Source organism: Tenrec ecaudatus, chromosome 7, assembly GCF_050624435.1.
Source record: "Tenrec ecaudatus isolate mTenEca1 chromosome 7, mTenEca1.hap1, whole genome shotgun sequence".
NCBI classification, from domain to species: Eukaryota; Metazoa; Chordata; class Mammalia; order Afrosoricida; family Tenrecidae; genus Tenrec; species Tenrec ecaudatus.
In genome coordinates, this window is record NC_134536.1 from 117,121,121 (window position 1) to 117,139,075 (window position 17,955).

Genomic DNA, 17,955 nt, shown 5'->3' on the forward strand with positions numbered 1-17,955 from the left:
TCAAAATTTTAAAGTGTTTAAAGATTGTTTAAACATGATGTGTTTTTACTTGAACGTGCTACTTGTCTTGGGGCTATAGATACATTCAGTCCAATAATTGTATTGAATATGTTCAAGGAAAATCTAGAAACCAGTATAGGGAACAGAAAAATAAATATAATTTTTTTTAATTTAAGAAAAGTGAATGCAACATGGAATTTGTCTCTAAACAGTTTGTAATCTGCTTGGGCGGCTGCAGCATCTATTTAAATAGTGGCAGTCCTGGCTAGAACAGGAAGTGCATTACAAAGGTGGCACAGAAAAGATGGTCAAAATCATGCAGACAGAGAGTTTGCTTGCACCTAAGGAAACCAAGGTGGACTCTGCAGGAATCACTCTCTGAGCTGGACTTCCACAGATGAGCTGGATGCAAACTTTTGAACATTTATTTCTTGCACATGTTTTTTGAAACCTGAACTATTTGCAAAACACTGGCTTAAGAGCTAGGGGATCAAAAATGAACAAGGCACATCCTTGGCTTTGAGTTGTCCTCAGTCTAATGAAAACCAAAGATAAAATAAATTATGACAACCATTTATTTGCTGAAGGGGGCTGTACATGTTATTTTCTCTCCTTTTTTAACCTTTGTGAAAATCTCCATTACAACCCTGTTTCATTCAGCAAAAGGATAAAATAAAGAGAGAAAGTAGCAAAGATTGAAGAAGAGCAGGAACTCACCGCTAAAGGGGACGTGCTTAGGAAAAGTGGCATGTGAGTGGATCTGAGAGCATGAAATAGCCCCGGCCAAAATGAAAATAGTGATAGGCAAGGAAGGAATTAATCAAAACAGAGTACTCAGGAGCTCAGGGACCCAGAGATGTGAAATTCATCCTTTAGTGATAGCGTAGGATGCTGAAGAAGAGAGGTACCAGATGAAGATTTTAAAAAGAAGTATTGCCTGGCATTAGAAAGGATGCAAGCCAGATGAAGCACTGCAGGTGGTACCTACCGGTGGCTCGGCAGAGAAAAGACCTAGCAGCAGACTCCCCTAAGAATGACAGCCTAGGAAACGCTATGGAATAGCTCTACACGCCTACAGAGGATTGATTTCTACAAATTAAAAATGGCTCAGCAACATACAACTAACTCATCCTCAAAGGGGGTGTGCCTAGGAGAAGGGGGTACTAGGGAACACAACAAACATGATGCCAACAAAAACAGAGCATCAGGATGTGAGGGAAGGGCACAGACATAGAGATGGAATGGCAAATGCCTATTCTGCCATTTTGCATATATCAAAGGACAGCCAAAGATTAACTCACTATTAAGATGCTTTCAGAGCTCTTCAGTGGCACTTGCAAAGGCCTGGTTGAGGAGATTCGAAAGGGCATCTCAGTACCAACTCATGCTTGTTGGCATAGAGGTTGAGCCACACATCTTCTTTTGTTGTTTGGTGCCATCAAATCAGTTCCGATTCAGAGCAGTGCCCTAAGTTCAACAGAACGAAACACTGCCCGGTCCTGCAGCACCCTCACAAAAGTTCCTATGTTTGAGCCCATTGTGGTAGCCGCTGTATCAGTCCTTCTTGCTGAGGGTCCTCACCTTTTCCACCCTCCCTCTACTTAACCAAGCACGATACCCTTCTCCACGGATTTCTCTCTCCTCACAACGTGTCCAAAGGACGAGAGAAGATGCCTTGACTTACTTACTTACATATTCTCCAAACCAGCCTCTGTATTTCTGTCATTCTAACTATGCCCCTAGGCACGTTCATCTTTTATTTTTATTATGTCAATTAGTTAGCCAATAACACAATCTTCCTGTTGCTTTTCCATCTACATGCTTCCCTATCCCTACTCTCTTTTTATTCTGCCACCGAGATGTGACTCTTACAATCTAGGCCTTTTACCTTGAAGGCACTGTTATATCTTGCTGCTAAATTTTGAGATAGAATCTTTTTTCTCCTAATTTAAGGGAGGCTAGTTTTACCCTGTGAGTTTTCAAGACCATAAGGAAACATGTATTTTCCTCAAGAAACATATGACAAAATCATTTTTCATATACACTCCTATTTCCTAGTGTACCTTGTGGCTACTCTTGGACTAGTTTAAAATTAATGTGTCTTCACCTGGTATCCAATTTATGCCTTCTCATTCAGTCCTTGTCATGTTTGAAATGTGCTTATTGATGTGCCGAGCTCACCAAGAATTATTCCATGAATAAATAACTCCCATGATCAATCTTCTCTAAGAATTATTAAAAGATAAGAGGTGAGGACAGACTGGTGTGCTTCTTCCATGTGGGTTTTGTTGTTTCTCAGCTAGAAGGCTGCTTGTTTATCTTTAGACCTATAAGACCCCAGATGCTATAGCTTTTGATAGATGGGCACCATCAGCTTTCTTCACCACATTTGCTTGTGCACCCATTGTCTTCAGTGACTGTGCCAGGAAGGTGAGCATCTCAGACTGCTGCATTGTTAGAGCAAAGTGTTCTTGGATTGAGGCACTACTTGAGTAGGGGCCCACTGTCCATCTGTTTCCTTAATACTAAACCTATAAATAGAAGCACACAGCTTGTCCCTGCACAATCACTGAAGACAAAGCAGGTGCATAAGCAAATGTGAAGAAACCTGATGGTGCCCAGCTTTAAAAAGATAAAAAGATATAGTGCCTGGGGTCTTAAAGGTTTGAGGATAAACAGGTGGCTATCTAGCTGAGAAATAACAAAGCCCACATGGAAGAAGCACACCAACCTATCCTGACATGATCACTGAAGACAAAGTGGGTGCCTAGGCAAATGTGGTAAAGAAAGCTGATGGTGCCCGATATAGAGTCGGAGTCCTATAGGTTTGAAGATAAACAAGCGGCCATCTAACTGAGAAACAACAAAGCCCACATGGAAGAAGCACACCAGCCTGTGAGCTCACAAGGCATTGAAAGGGTCAGGCGTCAGGCATCAAAGACCAAAAAAGTCATAGCATTGAGAATAAGGGGGAGTGCTGAGTGGGTACCCAGGGCCCATCTGTGGGCAATTGGAGATCCCCTTGCAGAAGGGTCATGGGGAGGAGACGAGCCAGTCAGAGTGCAATGTAGCAATGATGAAACATATCGTTTTCCTCTAGTTCTTGAATGCTGGCTCCTCCCCACCCCCACTATAATGATCCCAATTCTACAATACAAATCCAGCTGAACTGGAAGATGTACACTGGTACAGATAGGAACTGGAAACACAGGGAATCCAGGGCAGATGAACCCCTCAGGACTAGTGGTGAGAAGGGCGACACCAGAAGGGTGGAGGCAAAGTGAGGAGAAAGGAGGAACAGATTACAAGAATCAACATATAACCTCCTCCCTGGAGGATGTACAGTGGAGAAGTGGGTGAAGGGAGACATCAGACAGTGTAAGATATGGCAAAATAATAATAATTTATACATTATCAAGGGTTCATGGGGGAGTGAGAAGTGGGGGGGTAGGGAGGGGGGGAAATGAGGAACTGATACCAAGGGCTCAAGTAGAAAGCAAATGTTTTGAGAATGAGACAAACAAATATACAAAAGTGCTTGACACAATGGATGGATAGATTGTAATAAAAGTTGTATAAGTCCCAAATAAAATTATTTAATTTTTTTAAAAAACATGAGGTCAAATTCACTCAACTCCAGATAAATCTGTGACATTTCTCTTTAGCCAATTCACAAGGTACAGGTATGATCTTTTGTTATTATTTATTAATATGCCTATACAGAGATGATTTGGGTTCTCGGTGGGGGGGTTGTTTTGTTTTGTTTGTGTTGCTACTGTTTTTCTCTGAGCGTGTGGTATGCCTTAAACAAAAAGACCTTTGGCAAACACCCCAGAACAAGTTGTATGTGAATAATTCATTTTGTTTTTCATATAACATGAAGTCAAAACCTACCTGCCCATGCTTTTGCTGAGGGGCTAATCCGTGCGGCGTTTCAGAAAGTGATGAGGTCTGGAGACCCGGCCCTCGTGTTTTTGGACGTACCACATCAGAGACAAGACCAGAAGAGATGGCCAGAGACTTGGGTCTGACAGCTCCAGAACCCTTCTGCACTGGAGAGCCTTGGTCACCTCCCCTGCTTGGGCCTTCATCCTCCCCTTCAGAGTCCACAATAAAGACATACTCAGCCTTGAAGAGGTCACTTTGCTGCATTCCTTGAGATTTGTTTCCTTGAAATCTTCTGCCTTGTGAAAGCTTTCCACTGCTTTCTAGAGGATATGTAGATGTCCCTTCAACTGTTTGCTGTTGGCTCCCAGTATTGAAGGCCAGGTAGTGATTGGACTTGGGCTGCAAGTGACGGAGAGAGAGGGAGACAGGCATTGACATAGGCTCCTTTGTGCATTTACACTGAAAAGATATACCTGATGATAATCTCTGAGGACAAGAATTTTTAAAAATAGATGGAAGCCATAACATTGGCCTAGAAGAACTTGGATTGCTTTGTGTTTTTTTTAATCTTTTTATTGGGGCTCATAAGGCTCTTATCACAATCTGTGCATACATCAGTTGAGCAAAGCACCCTTATACATTCGTTGCACTCGTCATTCTCATAATTCACCTTCCACTTGGGTTCCTGGAATCAGCTAGGTTTCCCTTTTTTTCCCCCATCTCCCTCCCTCCCCAATCCCACCCCTGGTCCCTTGATAGTTTATAAATAATTATTATATCTTATCTTACACTCCCCGGCGTCTCCCCTCACCCGCCTCCCCATTGCCCATCTCCCAGAGAGGAGGTTACACATAGATCTCTGAGATCGGTTCTCCCTTTCTACACCCCCCTTCCCTCCTGGTGTTGCCACTCCCACCGCTGGTACCTATCTGGCCTGGTCCAAGCACTTGCAACTGAGGGCTCAGAATCGTTGTCAACAAGCATCTAAGTATCTCCAGATAAACCAAGATATTTTTATATATTTTAATTTAAAAAATTTAAACAGTCATATTTCCTATGAAGTCGTGGCTTGAAACAAATGGAAATACACCATAGGCTTAGCTTATGGGGTAGCAACCTGAATATCCTTTGTAAGCCAGCTGAGAAAGGAAATGCCATTGAAATGTTCTACAATAATATAAATACCTTTAAACGTTTGAGAGAAAAACAAAACTGGAATAAAATGCTTAGTTATCCAAATTACACAATCTAAGCTAATTGGGGAGAACTCGTGAATAAAAAACTGAAAAATGTAGGCATTTTTAGTACCAAGTATTTTTTGTTAGGTAACTTTAAATTTTGATTTATATTTCTAAACCTTCTCATCCAATTTTCTATTAACAAGGGGAAAATTTATCCAGCTACCAAAACATCTTTTTCCTAAAATGATAGCAGCAGTGGACATGAGAATTCATTTTTTAAAGCCCAATATCAGTCTCCTGGTTTTGATAACTATGATATTGTGTCTATTGTCCTTTTCTCTGTAACTTTTTAAAATCTAAAATGATATCAAAATAAATAGTGAAATAAAACACCAAAAAGTTTCAGCTTAATGTCTGCCAATATGTGTGTTAGCATCGTGTGTGTGAAGATAGAATATAAATGAAATAATTGATTAGCTATAACTAAAAAATTGCTTCTGTTCATTCGTGCGATATTATCCAGCCGCTACTGCCCATTTGGTCAAGATCAAACATAAGCTGCTTATGCGAGTATTTCTCTGTAGTTGGTTATTTTATAATTAAATTATAATTTATGTATTAAGAAAAACTCAGATTATGTTAAAAATTGATTTGTGGCCAGTTGCTGAGGTTCTGGAAATCTCAACAACCTATCACATAGGTATGGGTTGCTAGTTCCATTTCAATGTTCAATTTTTATTCATTTATGTAATGCATATTTATTGAGTGCCTGGGCACCTTCCTCTCTAGGAAGCTCTGCTTGTTGTTAGTTCTTGAAAGTGGGAACATTTGACAAAATACAGTAGTATTCTTGAACTATAGTTGGCAATAATATTCAATGATATTGAAAGGACAAGTGGATTGCCAAAAGAACAAGAAAATCCATCTTGAAGAAGTATACCCAAAGTGCACCTTAGGAGCAAAGATGTCGAGACATAGCTCTCTTACTTTGGATATGTTGCCTAGAGAGAGCTGTCCTGGAAGATGGACATCATGCTTGGTAAAGTACAGGGTCAGTGAAACACAGTAGCAGCAACAGTGGACTCAAACATAGTAATTGTGAGGATGGTTCAGGACTGAGCAGTGTTTCATTCTGTTGTATCCAAGGTTGCTATGAGTCAGAACAGTCTTCAGGGCACCTAACAATAAAAACAACATTGTCCTTCTCTGGCACCCCAGAAAGTAGCCTGAGAGCTATGGCTTACAAGGTGCACCCTGATAGTGGATGCTCACTCTTGGTGAAAGTTCCTAACATCCCTCTGCCTTTGGCTAAGAAGTGTCACCTTTACCCAAGTAGAGGGGACAGTCCCACTCTTGAGTTCTATATTCACATTAACAATGCAAAGTTATCTATCCAGGATAAATGTACATCGTGTTTTAATCTGATTGTCTGTGCTACATAAATCTGTTTTATCTGATTCACCTGTAAATGGAAAGAATTGTCAAGTAATGTTTATTGTCAAATAGCTGTTTAATTCCATTAACCATATTCTTATTCTTACATTTACCATGGCTTCCTAATTATGGTCAAATTATTTTCTTTAGGAGATTTTTTGCCTTAGTTCTTGGGAAATACAACTTGAGAGATATTTTCCTTAAATCCTGTTTTCTACCCCTATGAGCTCTTTTTTTGGGGTGTGGGGGGAGGCAGGAGTACCGATTACTTAATATTTCCCGAGTGAGCTGTAAGTAATTTGATTTTAATGTTTTTTCCAGCCCTGGACAACAGTCAGCCATATAGTCATTGTGCACTCTCAAGGCATTGGCTAATAAACCACACAAATGCCGTGGCTATAGCTATGCATGGTTCACCACGCAAACAAAACATCCATGGGGATTGGTTAGTTTGTGGCCCTTACAAGAAGGGTCATGACTTGAAATTGGCTACCCCAAAACTCAAACTCACTGCCATCACCTTGATTCCACCACATCGTGACCCTGTAGGTAGAGTGAGCTGCCCCTGTGGGTTTCTGAGACTGTGACTTTTTACGGGAGTAGAAAGCCTCATCTTTCTGCAAAGGATTGGCTGGTGGTTTTTAACTGCAGAGCTTTTGGTTAGCAGCCCCGCATGTAACCATCACACCACCAGAGCTCCTTGAAATTGAAGAAGAAGCAAACCCCACTGGGGCTTTTGGAGACATAAGGAAGAAGTAGAAGAAATAAAGCAGAGAGAGAATCAAGGTAAGGAACTTCCTAAAAGAGCTGTAACACAGATCAAAGGCCATCACACTGACGATAGCTCTAGGAACCAATGGGGCCCTGCATTCAAGTTGGTGAGGAAAGGCAGCAGAGTTAGAGGAACTTGTCCTGATGGGTCTGAGAAAAGCCTGTTGTCAGGGGACTGAGGGGTCTTTCCTGGAGAGAGAGATCAACACCTGAGAAAGTTGTCCTGCATGGAAGAGAGAAGACCTTGCTGTCATGCTTCCTGATCATGATAGTGAGTTGTAGCTGGTTACTTCCTTAATAAACCATTTAACTAACTATAGATTGACTACTTTAAATTTGTTGTGTACCATAAAGTCAAGAATGAATCATAGCGTCACTATAGGACAGAATACAGATGCCCCATTGGATCTGTAGGTTTTAACCTTGACAAGGAACAGATCAAAAGACTTTTCTGTTGAGGCTGCATGTAGATTTGAACTGCCAACCTTTTAGTTAACATTTATCCCTGAATCATTGTACCACCAAACCAAACCCGCTCTCATTGACCCATCAATTGGTGCTAGGACTGAGATGTGAACAAGCGTTCCTTAGGGCTTCCAAATTTGGAATCCTTCATAGGAGCACACCGCCTCATCTATCTCCACTGGGGCCGTCAGTGGGTTTTCATGACCACACTTGCAGTAGCAGCCCAATGCTTAACCCACGACACCACTAACTGTGAACTATATAAATGAACTAATGGTTATTATAATACCAACTGGTTTTAAAAAGTGGGGGGAACCATTAACCTTTTGAAGATGGGGTTCTGAATGTTACATTGCAATTAGCAGATTGCTATCATAGTCTCGACAAACTAGGCCGCTCTGAACCAAGGCAGGTTCATTTGTCTACATCCCACAGAATTTTCACAACCTAAAAAAATGATAATACTAAAAAGATATTGTATGGACCGGAGTGCCTTTAGGAAGAAATTTCCTAAGTGTATTGTATGTGGTGTTCAAGATTTTTCTGAAATAATTTGGCCTCGTTAGTCATTAGTAGTCATTTTCATAGAGTCGCTTTCAAGGTTGCTTTGTGTTGGTTGTTCTATATTTTTAATGTCACTCTCAGTCCTTCTTTCCTTTTAGATCGCTATAACCAGTGTAATATAATGGTATAGTCTATCTTAACATTTACTATTGTGAGGTTAACATTTTTTCATGGAATTGCTTAAACACCATAATTGTAACTTTGTCAAGTTGATGCATTATAATTTCCTCAACCATTCTAGGTTTAGGTCTACCTGTTCCTAGACATTAGGCTGTTTTTATGTTCTCTAAATATTTTATCTTCATCATGGATTACAACTCAATGAAAATAAATCCTTATAACTGAACCAATAGACATCATGCAAAACAGAAAAGATTGAAGTTATGAAGGATTTCATCTTGTTTGAATCCATAATCATTTTCCATGGTAGTCAAGAAAAAAATTGGTAAGTCTGCACAAAGTCTCTTTCCTGTGTCAGAGAGCAATGATATAACATTGAGGACTAAGGTGTGCCTGACCCAAGTCATGGTATTTTCAATAATCTCATCTGTACGTGAAAGTTGGACGATGAACAAGGCAGACCACAGAAGAATCGATTCACTTGAATTATGATGTTGGCAATGAATCTTGAAAGTACTGTGGACTACCAGATAAACAAATATATCTGCCTTGGAAAAATTACGGCCAGAATGTTTCTTAAAAGCTTGGATGGTTAGACGTTGGTTCTAGGACTTTGGACATGCTATCAGGAAAGATCAGAACCTGAAGGACCTCAAGCTTGGTAAAGAGGAGGGTCAGTGAACAAGAGGAGGACCTCCACAGGATGGATCACCACAGTGACTACAACGATAGGCTTGACACTGGTTGGGAGGATGACAAAGGACTGGGGAGGGGGGCGGGCGGAAGGGAGCGTGTCTTCTGTTGTGTAGTGGGTACTGTGAGTCGGAGCCAACTCAATTGCACCTACCCACAACAAACTTCCCCATTGCTAGCAAGGAAGTTCCAAGGTTTCCCTGTGTACATAGGATCACTATGTGTAGGAGTTGACACCCCAGCACCTAACAACAAAAGATATTTGGTTACATAACTTGTTTCTTCCTTTGTACTGTTTCATTTGAACATAGTCTCAAGAGTTAGATTATTCAAAAGTTATCAGTAATTGTAAGACTGTGGATAGGGTTTTCTCTATTGCAAAAAATTAGATGATGAAGCAAAATGCAGTAAAGTCTGTGTAAGCCAGTGCCTACAATTACCCTGACATTGGATATTACAGTTCGTTATGCTGCCAATATCTTCATATAAAATGACACCCTAGTGCTTTATCTTGTGTTACCTTCCAAGATTAAATTTAAACACTTTTAAAAGTTGTTTTTGTTGTCGAATAATATTTTGGGGATGAGGAGAGTTGCCAGACAGCAGAAAAACGTTGCCTGAATAATACTCGGATGCCAGCTCCACAGGGCTGAGCTTAACACAAGCGGGAGAACCTTCCAATGTGAAAGCACTTAGCCCCTATTATATTGTTCATCAACTTTACATTTTAAAATCATCTACTTTTAAGCAGAGAAAATAAACACCCGAACAAATTTCCAAGTCATTGTTTGATATAAAAGAAAAAGAATCCTACCCTACTTATCCTTTCTGCATTCTTATCACTGGATTCCTCAGGGATTTTAACAAGGAATTTGGAGGCGTCAGTCAACTGAGAGTGGGTTGGTAGTCTTCTGACAGTGGGGACAAATGTGAAGATCAGAGGTTTTGCTTCAGACTCACCCGAAGAGACCTATGAAATATGTAATAAACGAGACTTTCAGTCTTATCAGAGGTTTATCTTGACTTTATTCTCTATGTATCATAATATGTATCTTATTTATGTTGATAAATTGCCTATTGCCCTATGAGCATGTGAATAGCTGCCAAAGATAATAGCTTTAAAAAGCACCTTAGTATCCACGTCTTTTTTTTATAGCATTTACCAGAGACAGCAATATCATCCCAGGCAGATCCAGCTGTAAGGAATGGCTATAAAGCAGCCCATTGGCAAGCCGATCAGATGGGATCGTACAGGGCGTCTTGGCTCAAAGGGTCACAAAAGCAACATCTAGTGTTCTATTCCAAACTTAAGTAGCTCATTCGTTTCACTCAGAGTTGGGCCAGTGGAGGATCTGTAGTAGAATCCTTATCTCTATGAGGGAGGGAGGCCAGGTGAATCTATCGACCAAAGCACTTCAAATGCAGCTACGACCTCGCTCTTGGGAAAAGCATGTACTCTGTTGTGATAGTGAACAGGTGTCACACTGAAAAAGGAAGGCCAGGCACTACCTCTGATGGCAAGTCTTTGGACCACAGAGGTGTGACCCTCTGGTGCATGTGGTCACTGCGTCCCATGCGACAGCAGCCAACAACAAGCATGAGTTATAACTCTGGGTTACCAGTACCGGTTCCCATCAAGTTGACTTTGACTCATGGCAACCCATGTATAATCAGTCTTTTTTTCCCTGTTGACTTCTTAGAAGCCGAGCATTAGGGCTTTCTTCTGAGGCAGCTCTGGATTAACTTGAAGCTCCAGTCTTTCGTTAGAGTTGGACATATTAAAATTTGAATCACCTACAATTAGCAGCCTCAATTTATTGATGCTTCAGCACTAAACACACCAAAAAAAAAATCTCATGCTGAGATCTGGATGTAAAATTTAAAGTATGTCTTTCTAGCTACCAAAATATAAATGCCAACGCTATAACTTCTCTTGCACACTTTCTTCATTCATTCAAAATTAATTTAATTAAGTTTTTGTGTGTGGTAGAAATCTGGAACACAACAGTGAAGAGGAAACAGTTGATAGATAATTCTCAAACAAAAGGTTAAAATCAACTCATAAATAAAAACAGTAGTGTATAAACTTGGACTTTGTCCTGTGGACAGTTGAGAATACTAAAGCCCGACTGACTGGGAAATGGCATGGCCATATTAGGGTCCTAGACTGATTTCTAAAGATACAAGTTTAAGGCAGGGAGAGAAAGCCAATAGCAATAACTGAGGAGTAAATGAGAAGAGAGAAAAAGACGGTGGTGTTGTAGACTTTTCTTTGAAGGAGTTAAAAAGAGAAATGAAAAGAGGTTTAGAACCAACAGACAACTCACAAAACCACCAGGACTCATTGTCATTTAAATGAGTGAGTCATTTAATGAGTTGGGTTTTATTAATGAGGGTTAGGTTGTGTTTGTTATGTTAATGAGACAGGGATAAGGATGGAATGAATCTTGAGTCACCAACCTTCAGTTTCCTATAAGAGATTAAAGCAGAGACAAGTGAGTAGAGCAAGAAGGACTTTCTACCACCAATAAGAAGAGTATATCTTTTGGACCAGGGAGTCCTGAGCTGAGAAATTCCTAGACCTAGAGAAACCTTGTTGACAAGGCCATGTTTCCCAAAGTTATCATGAAGAGAGATTTTTTTCCTAAACTGGTGCCCTGAATTAGACTTCTGGTCTCCTTAAGTGAAAGAAAATAATTTTGTTTGTTAAAGCCGTCTACTTGTGCTATTTCTTTTATAAAAAGTATTAGATAACTAAGACAGGACTAAAGATTCAATTTTTTTTCTTATCCCTGTATTTCCAGTTCCTATCTGTGCCAGTGTACATCCTCCAGTCCAGCCGGATATGTAGGGCAGAATTGGGATCATGATAGTGAGTAGAGGAGGAAGCATTTAAGAATTTGAGGAAAATTGTATATTTCATTGTTGCTACACTACACTCTGATTGGCTCGTCACCTCCCCGCAGCCCTTCTGCAAGGGGATGTCCAATTTCCCACAGATGGACCCTGGGTCCCCACTCTGCACTCCCCCTCATTCACAATGCTATGATTTTTTTTTTTTTTGTATTTAGTAAAGACCCAATTTAATGTGTCCAATACACATCTAGATTCAGAGTTGAGGAGAAATTTTGGGTTGGAGATTTAATTGTTATTATGGCTAGCCTATGGGTATTTAAAACCACCAGATTAGATGACATCACTAAGGAAAGAAGCATAAATAGAGAAGACACACCAAAAAAGCACAAGATGGAACCTCACAGACTCTAACACTACAAGAACCAGCAGCTAAGAAAGAACTAGTAAACGTGGCTCAGAGGTGTTAAGCAAAATGAGAATCCTGGAACATTGAAATATTGATGATAGCAATGTGAAAGAGTTGATATTAGGATCAGTTGAGTTGGGTTGGACTCATATCAACCCATTGTTCTATGTACAACAGAAGAAAACGTGGCCCTGGTCCTGCAGAAGGGTTTCACACAAGCCATTGTTGCAGCCACTGGGTCAATCCACTAGCTGAAGGTCTTCCTCATTCTCACTGATGCCTTACCAATTACTGTGCCCTTTTCCAGTGACTGGTTTCTCCTGAAAACACGGCCAAAGGACTGAAGATGAAGTCTCACCATCTTTGCTTCTCTGGAGCATTCTGGCTGTGATTCTTCCAAGACATATGTGTTTGCTCTTCTGGAAGTCACAGTATTTGGTTTGGACTTAGGCCTCACCAAAACAAACAAAGGTATTGGCATATTGCTTTCAGTGCCCAGTCCAGATGTACATCTATGAATTGTCGCAAGCAATTTGTTTGTCAGTTTGACATTTGAGGCAGTTAGTTAAGTATGCCAACCTGTCTGATAAACACATGGGGGGTTAATTGAAAAGCAGAGGGATAAATGGTTCCATGAGCCTCGCCTTTTGCGTTCTCAGGTCTCTTGCTTTGTGATGGTCGCACCATGATACAGCTGCCTTAGCCGTTCCCTACTTCAGCTGGCAAGGCTGACTTCCTGTAAGACATTCCTGAGGAGAAGCCACATGGACCTACCCCGATGCAGCCCTGGGTGCTGAAGCAGCCATGGAGGCCCCTGCCAGTGCCGAGATGTTTACACATTCACTGACTCAGCTTTCCTCCTGCAGTCCACTTCGTTGTGTCTGCTTTGTGAGATGGAGGAGGACTTTGTGAATTGGTGTTGGACATATGAGTTAATGTTGCACTTGTGGGCTTGGGTAGCACTGGGTTGGGATGTTTCCTTATGAGCACTTAACCTTTGTATAAAACTCTCTTATATCTGAGTTTCTGTGGATTTGTTTCTCTAAAGTACCCAGACTAACACAATATTCTCTCCAGGAATGCTCAGCTGCCTCTTAGAAGAAGAGGAGGAGAGTTTAGCATTTATAGAGCTGATGTTTGGAGGTCGCTTGGAGAGAAGGATATGGGCACTTGGGAATTGAGGAGCGTGAGGAAAGGAGAATAAACAATCAACTGCAGAGTCCAGTAGAAATACATCAGGAAGATTGATTTTAGCATCGAGAGATCAATGGCCTCTGTGACTCAGAAAATAGCTTTGACAGGATGGTGAATATTTGAGACTATTGCTTGGAGGTCCAGTACGGTGCATGAGAGTTTATGATTTAAACGTAGGGTTAATCTAGATTATTATCATCACTAGATGTGGCCTTATAACTGAGTATAAAGCAAGAGAAGAACAAAGATGTTGAAAAGGTCAAGGACTTCTGAAACATAAATGTTGACTATGTGGAAATTAAAAATACAAACCGATGAGAAGATTGGGCTAGAGAAGTAGACTGACAGCCTGATGCCACCGTCTTCAGTAATCAAAAGCTGAAGTCAGAAGGTTTAGGCAGAAACACCTTCCTGGGACACCAGATTACCTGTCAGGTATTTTCTTTGTTGGTATAAAGTTCAAGAAGATTAGATAACCTTGGAGACGATTCCACTGAGACTCTAAGGGATTTAATAAATTCTGGATCCCTAGTTAAGAGAGTATGATGTACTGATAAGTCAAGTAAACAGCTGGACCTTCTAGAGACAGTACAGATGCCTTATTGTTGGGTGTCATCAAGCCAATCTGACTCCTGGTCAGAGTAGAACTGGTCCACAGGCTTTTCTCGGTTGGAACCCTTGCAGAAACCGGTTGTCATGTCTTTCCCTCAAGGAGCTGCTGGTTTGGTTAGTAAGAAGTCCGACACATACATGCTGCTCCCCTAGGGATCATCTCACATTTCTTGTTGTCTTTGTTGTGGGTCATCGAGCAGATGTCTACTCACATCAGTTCAACAGGATCAGATGCTATTTAGGCTATGAATGTTGGAAGGCTCTTTGGGAGAAGATTCACAGTGTTTGGGTGTTTTGTTTTTTTTCCTCCCACAGAGCATCTGGTGGATTCAAACTCACAGCCTTTTATTTAGCTGAATGTCGAGGCTGTGTCACTAGAGATACTACTACGTAATCCTATGCTGTCATTAGGTGTGGTTGTCCGACTCAGAGGGACCCTGTGGACCAAAGAACCCAAAGGCCTGTGCCATCGTCACAATTGCTTGCATGGTTGAGCCCATTGTTTCGCCTCTGTGTCAATTCATCTTATGGAGGGCCTTCCTCTTTTCAATGCCCCTCGACTTTCCCCAAAGTCTTTTCTCTTTCTTCAGGGATTGGTCTCTCCTGACATGTCCAAAGTACTTGAGATGAAGTCTTGCCATCCTTGCCTTTAAGGAGCATTCTGGCTGTACTTCTTCCAAGACATATTGGTGTGTTCTTTGGAAGTCCATAGTACTTCCAATATTCTTCATCAGCACAGTACTTCAAATCCATCAATTCTTCTTTAGTCTTTCTTATTCAACATCCAACTTTCTTGTGCATGTTAATCTCTTGACTGTTGCTTCCATGAGCATGTATTGTGGATCCAAGCAAATTGAAATCCTTGACAACGTCAATTTTCTCTCTTTGTATCATGATGTTGCCTCTTAGTCCAGTTGTGAGGGGTTCGGTTTTCTTTATAGTGAATTGTCATCTACACTGAAAGTTGAATCCTTGATCTTCATCAGTAAGTGCTCTAACTCCTTCCGGTGCATAAAATACAGAGACAAGCCCTGCTGAGTCAAATTTCATTTTCAATATTCTGTTTTGCCTCAAAGAAATCTGTTATGATTCCCTCACTGCGGTCATGTCACATTTGCATGGCTGCAGCTTATCATCATAAAACAATAAATCAATGGTTTCCTTTGTAGAAAGGATCATTAAATTTCAAAAGTCCACCAGCCTTATCAGCAATAATCCGTTCAAGCCTTTTCTAGGTCGATGATGTAGAAAAGTTTCTTTACATGAATAAGCTCATGCAATTGCTGCATGATTTCAACTAAAAGAAAGCCAGTGAAAGTGGTTCTGATAATCAGTTATAGTGTTTCCCTTGAGTAAGAGAGAAACAAAAGATGAAATTCTAGCCCCGTTCCCAGGCTCGGCAGACCTGCCCTCGCTTCCTTGAATGAAGACTCGCTCTACTGTCTGACGGACTTCAGTACAAGTGCCTCATGATTATGTTAATACAGCCATTATTAAACAGAAACGTCTCTGCCTCCAAACAGGTATGCAGTGACTATGAGTTACTTCGGCAAAATCTTACACAATTTGTATAATTTGATGACACTTAAACCTCGAAAGTATAAACAGATCAAAATCATTGATATGTCACAAATTGTAGACTTCCCAATGCTAATAGCTGTACTTTAGTTAATAAAATGGAAACGGACTATGCATGAAAATTGATGCCTTAATGAATTCGGCATGTTTTATAGAAATGCCATATGCTGGCAATTGTGGCAACCGAAAAGAAGTGAAATTATTTCCTTCGGCTGATTTGTTTTGTTTTCCTACACAAGCATTTGTATCCCACATAAACATGGCTTCCGCAGTACAAGAGAACATTTTCAGATTAGGTCGAACCAATACATGATGTCCAAATAGAGCCAAACTAGGCTCACTGCTGCTCTCCAGTTGCTTCTGACTCATGGGCGCCCTCAGAGGGCAGAGTGGAACTGCTCCTGCGGATGCCTGAGGCTGGAAAGCTTTATGTGAATTCTGCTGCCTGCTTGGCTCACCTTCTCCCATACATGACATCACCCCAGAATGAAAGAAACGGAAACTCGAACTGAAGTAAATACTTATTCATCTTTCTTTGGGGAATCAGATGAAGGGTCCATCTCCCCCCACACGTGTGTCTTTCAGAACAACGAGGAACACAGTAATCATCTGACAGTCCGTTGGAAGCTGGTAATTCTTCTCATGCCCCCTCTTATCTTATGCTCATTTGCACAGAATTTCAGGTGGAGGAGGATTTGAAATTCCCAAGCCACCCTGGAACATTCAAATGTAGAGGCACATGCTAGCAAGTAGGCAGTCGAATGCCTTGTTCAAGAAAGAAAGACTATTTGCTATTTACTGCTTACTGTGGCCAGGCTCCAATGGAATTGCTAGGGTGATGAAAACTCATTTCTACACAAAGCCGAAACAGATGCATGGTAATAACATCGCACTTGTTACATGCCAATTAGTGCTTTCTGTTGTCAGTGCCGATTAACTCTCTTAGCTCCTAGCCTTGCGAAACTATTTTTACAATAGAAATGAAAGCCGAAAACGATTAAACCCCTTTCCTACACATGAAGGGCTCAAAAAAACCTCTACGATTGTCGCCTTTTCACTGGACAGCCTCAAAACGCTCTGAGAAATTCTTGTCCTGTACACCAGGCAGTCTAACTGCTCCTTCTCTCAGTGGGGGGCTGTCCTGCTCCCTTTCTGTCATTTCCAGAGAAGTCAGTTGTCACCCTTCTGAGGTGTACTCCCACACTCCCAGATGGCCACTGGCCTCCTGCTGAGAGAGTCCTCGCAGGGTATCTTAGCATGAGAAATATTGCCAAGGACAGCCCTGCCCATTTTCTCTGGTGGCTCCACAAGCATGTTGTTTTTCCTTCCACGAGCTACGGAGCTACTAGCTAGCATCCCGGTTTGCCACACAAAGGTAGCTCCACCCTGGTCCTCTCCCTCCATCCCTCTGGCAGCAAAGGCACCGCCTTCTGAGGTGAATGAAAGTGTGAAAGAAAGGCTTCCTTTTACCTGGGGTGTGGTCTGAAGGGTCCCTGCTAGGAGGCACGGGTTCATTTGCAGGTAATTGTCCCCGCAGTCACTGAGAAGCCCCTGTGCTGGAAGCATTGATTCATCACACAAGGGAGTGAGCAAACCAATGACTGAGGTGGGAAGGGAGCCTCTCACTAAAGCAACACACGCTCACACTGAAGAGAGACAGAGTGGGGGAAGAAAAAAAAGCAATTCTAAAATGAGGTAAAGTAGAACCCTGCCTGAAACGGGAGAATTTTGGCAGCTCTAAAGTGTAGATTTATGCTTAGCCCATTTTTAGACTTCGTGAGAGGTCACATTGGCTGCTGAAATGGAATCAGGGGAAGCAAAGAAAGCGCCGCCCATAGACGCCCGCGGTCTTTCCCTTCTTCTTCATGTGCTCCACTGACACGTTCTGTGAAAGGAGCAAAGAGTCAGATTGTGCAGCAGGGAGCAGCCGAGCGAGGCCCCCTCGCATCTGCCAATCAGGATGATCACTTGGCTGCAGTCACAGAGAACATTTAGCGATACAGATATATGCAAACACGGTGCCCAAATACAGAACTAAAAAATGCAGAGGGATCATTTTTTAAAAAATCATTGACTTTAATTATCAGCCCTGGGCCTATCAATAGCACACAACGGGGCAGGAACATTTGGAATGGTGGATGGCTTGCTCCTTAACAGAATTGGCTCTGACATGAAGTTTGGGCTCAAATGTTG

The 17,955-nt window shown here is 41.5% G+C and overlaps 1 protein-coding gene across 1 annotated transcript in view; it reads right to left on the minus strand.

Moving 5' to 3' along the window:
- Positions 1-17,328, minus strand: part of MLIP (muscular LMNA interacting protein) — a 148,136-nt gene extending 130,808 nt beyond the window's left edge. Inside the window, exons 1-3 of the mRNA XM_075553769.1 lie at positions 17,233-17,328; positions 9,931-10,086; positions 3,895-4,287 (exon numbers count right to left, since the gene is read on the minus strand). Of these exons, the coding sequence (XP_075409884.1) occupies positions 3,895-4,287; positions 9,931-10,086; positions 17,233-17,328 (645 nt within the window). The remainder of the gene's footprint in view (positions 1-3,894; positions 4,288-9,930; positions 10,087-17,232) is intronic.
- Between the last annotated feature and the right edge of the window lie 627 nt (positions 17,329-17,955).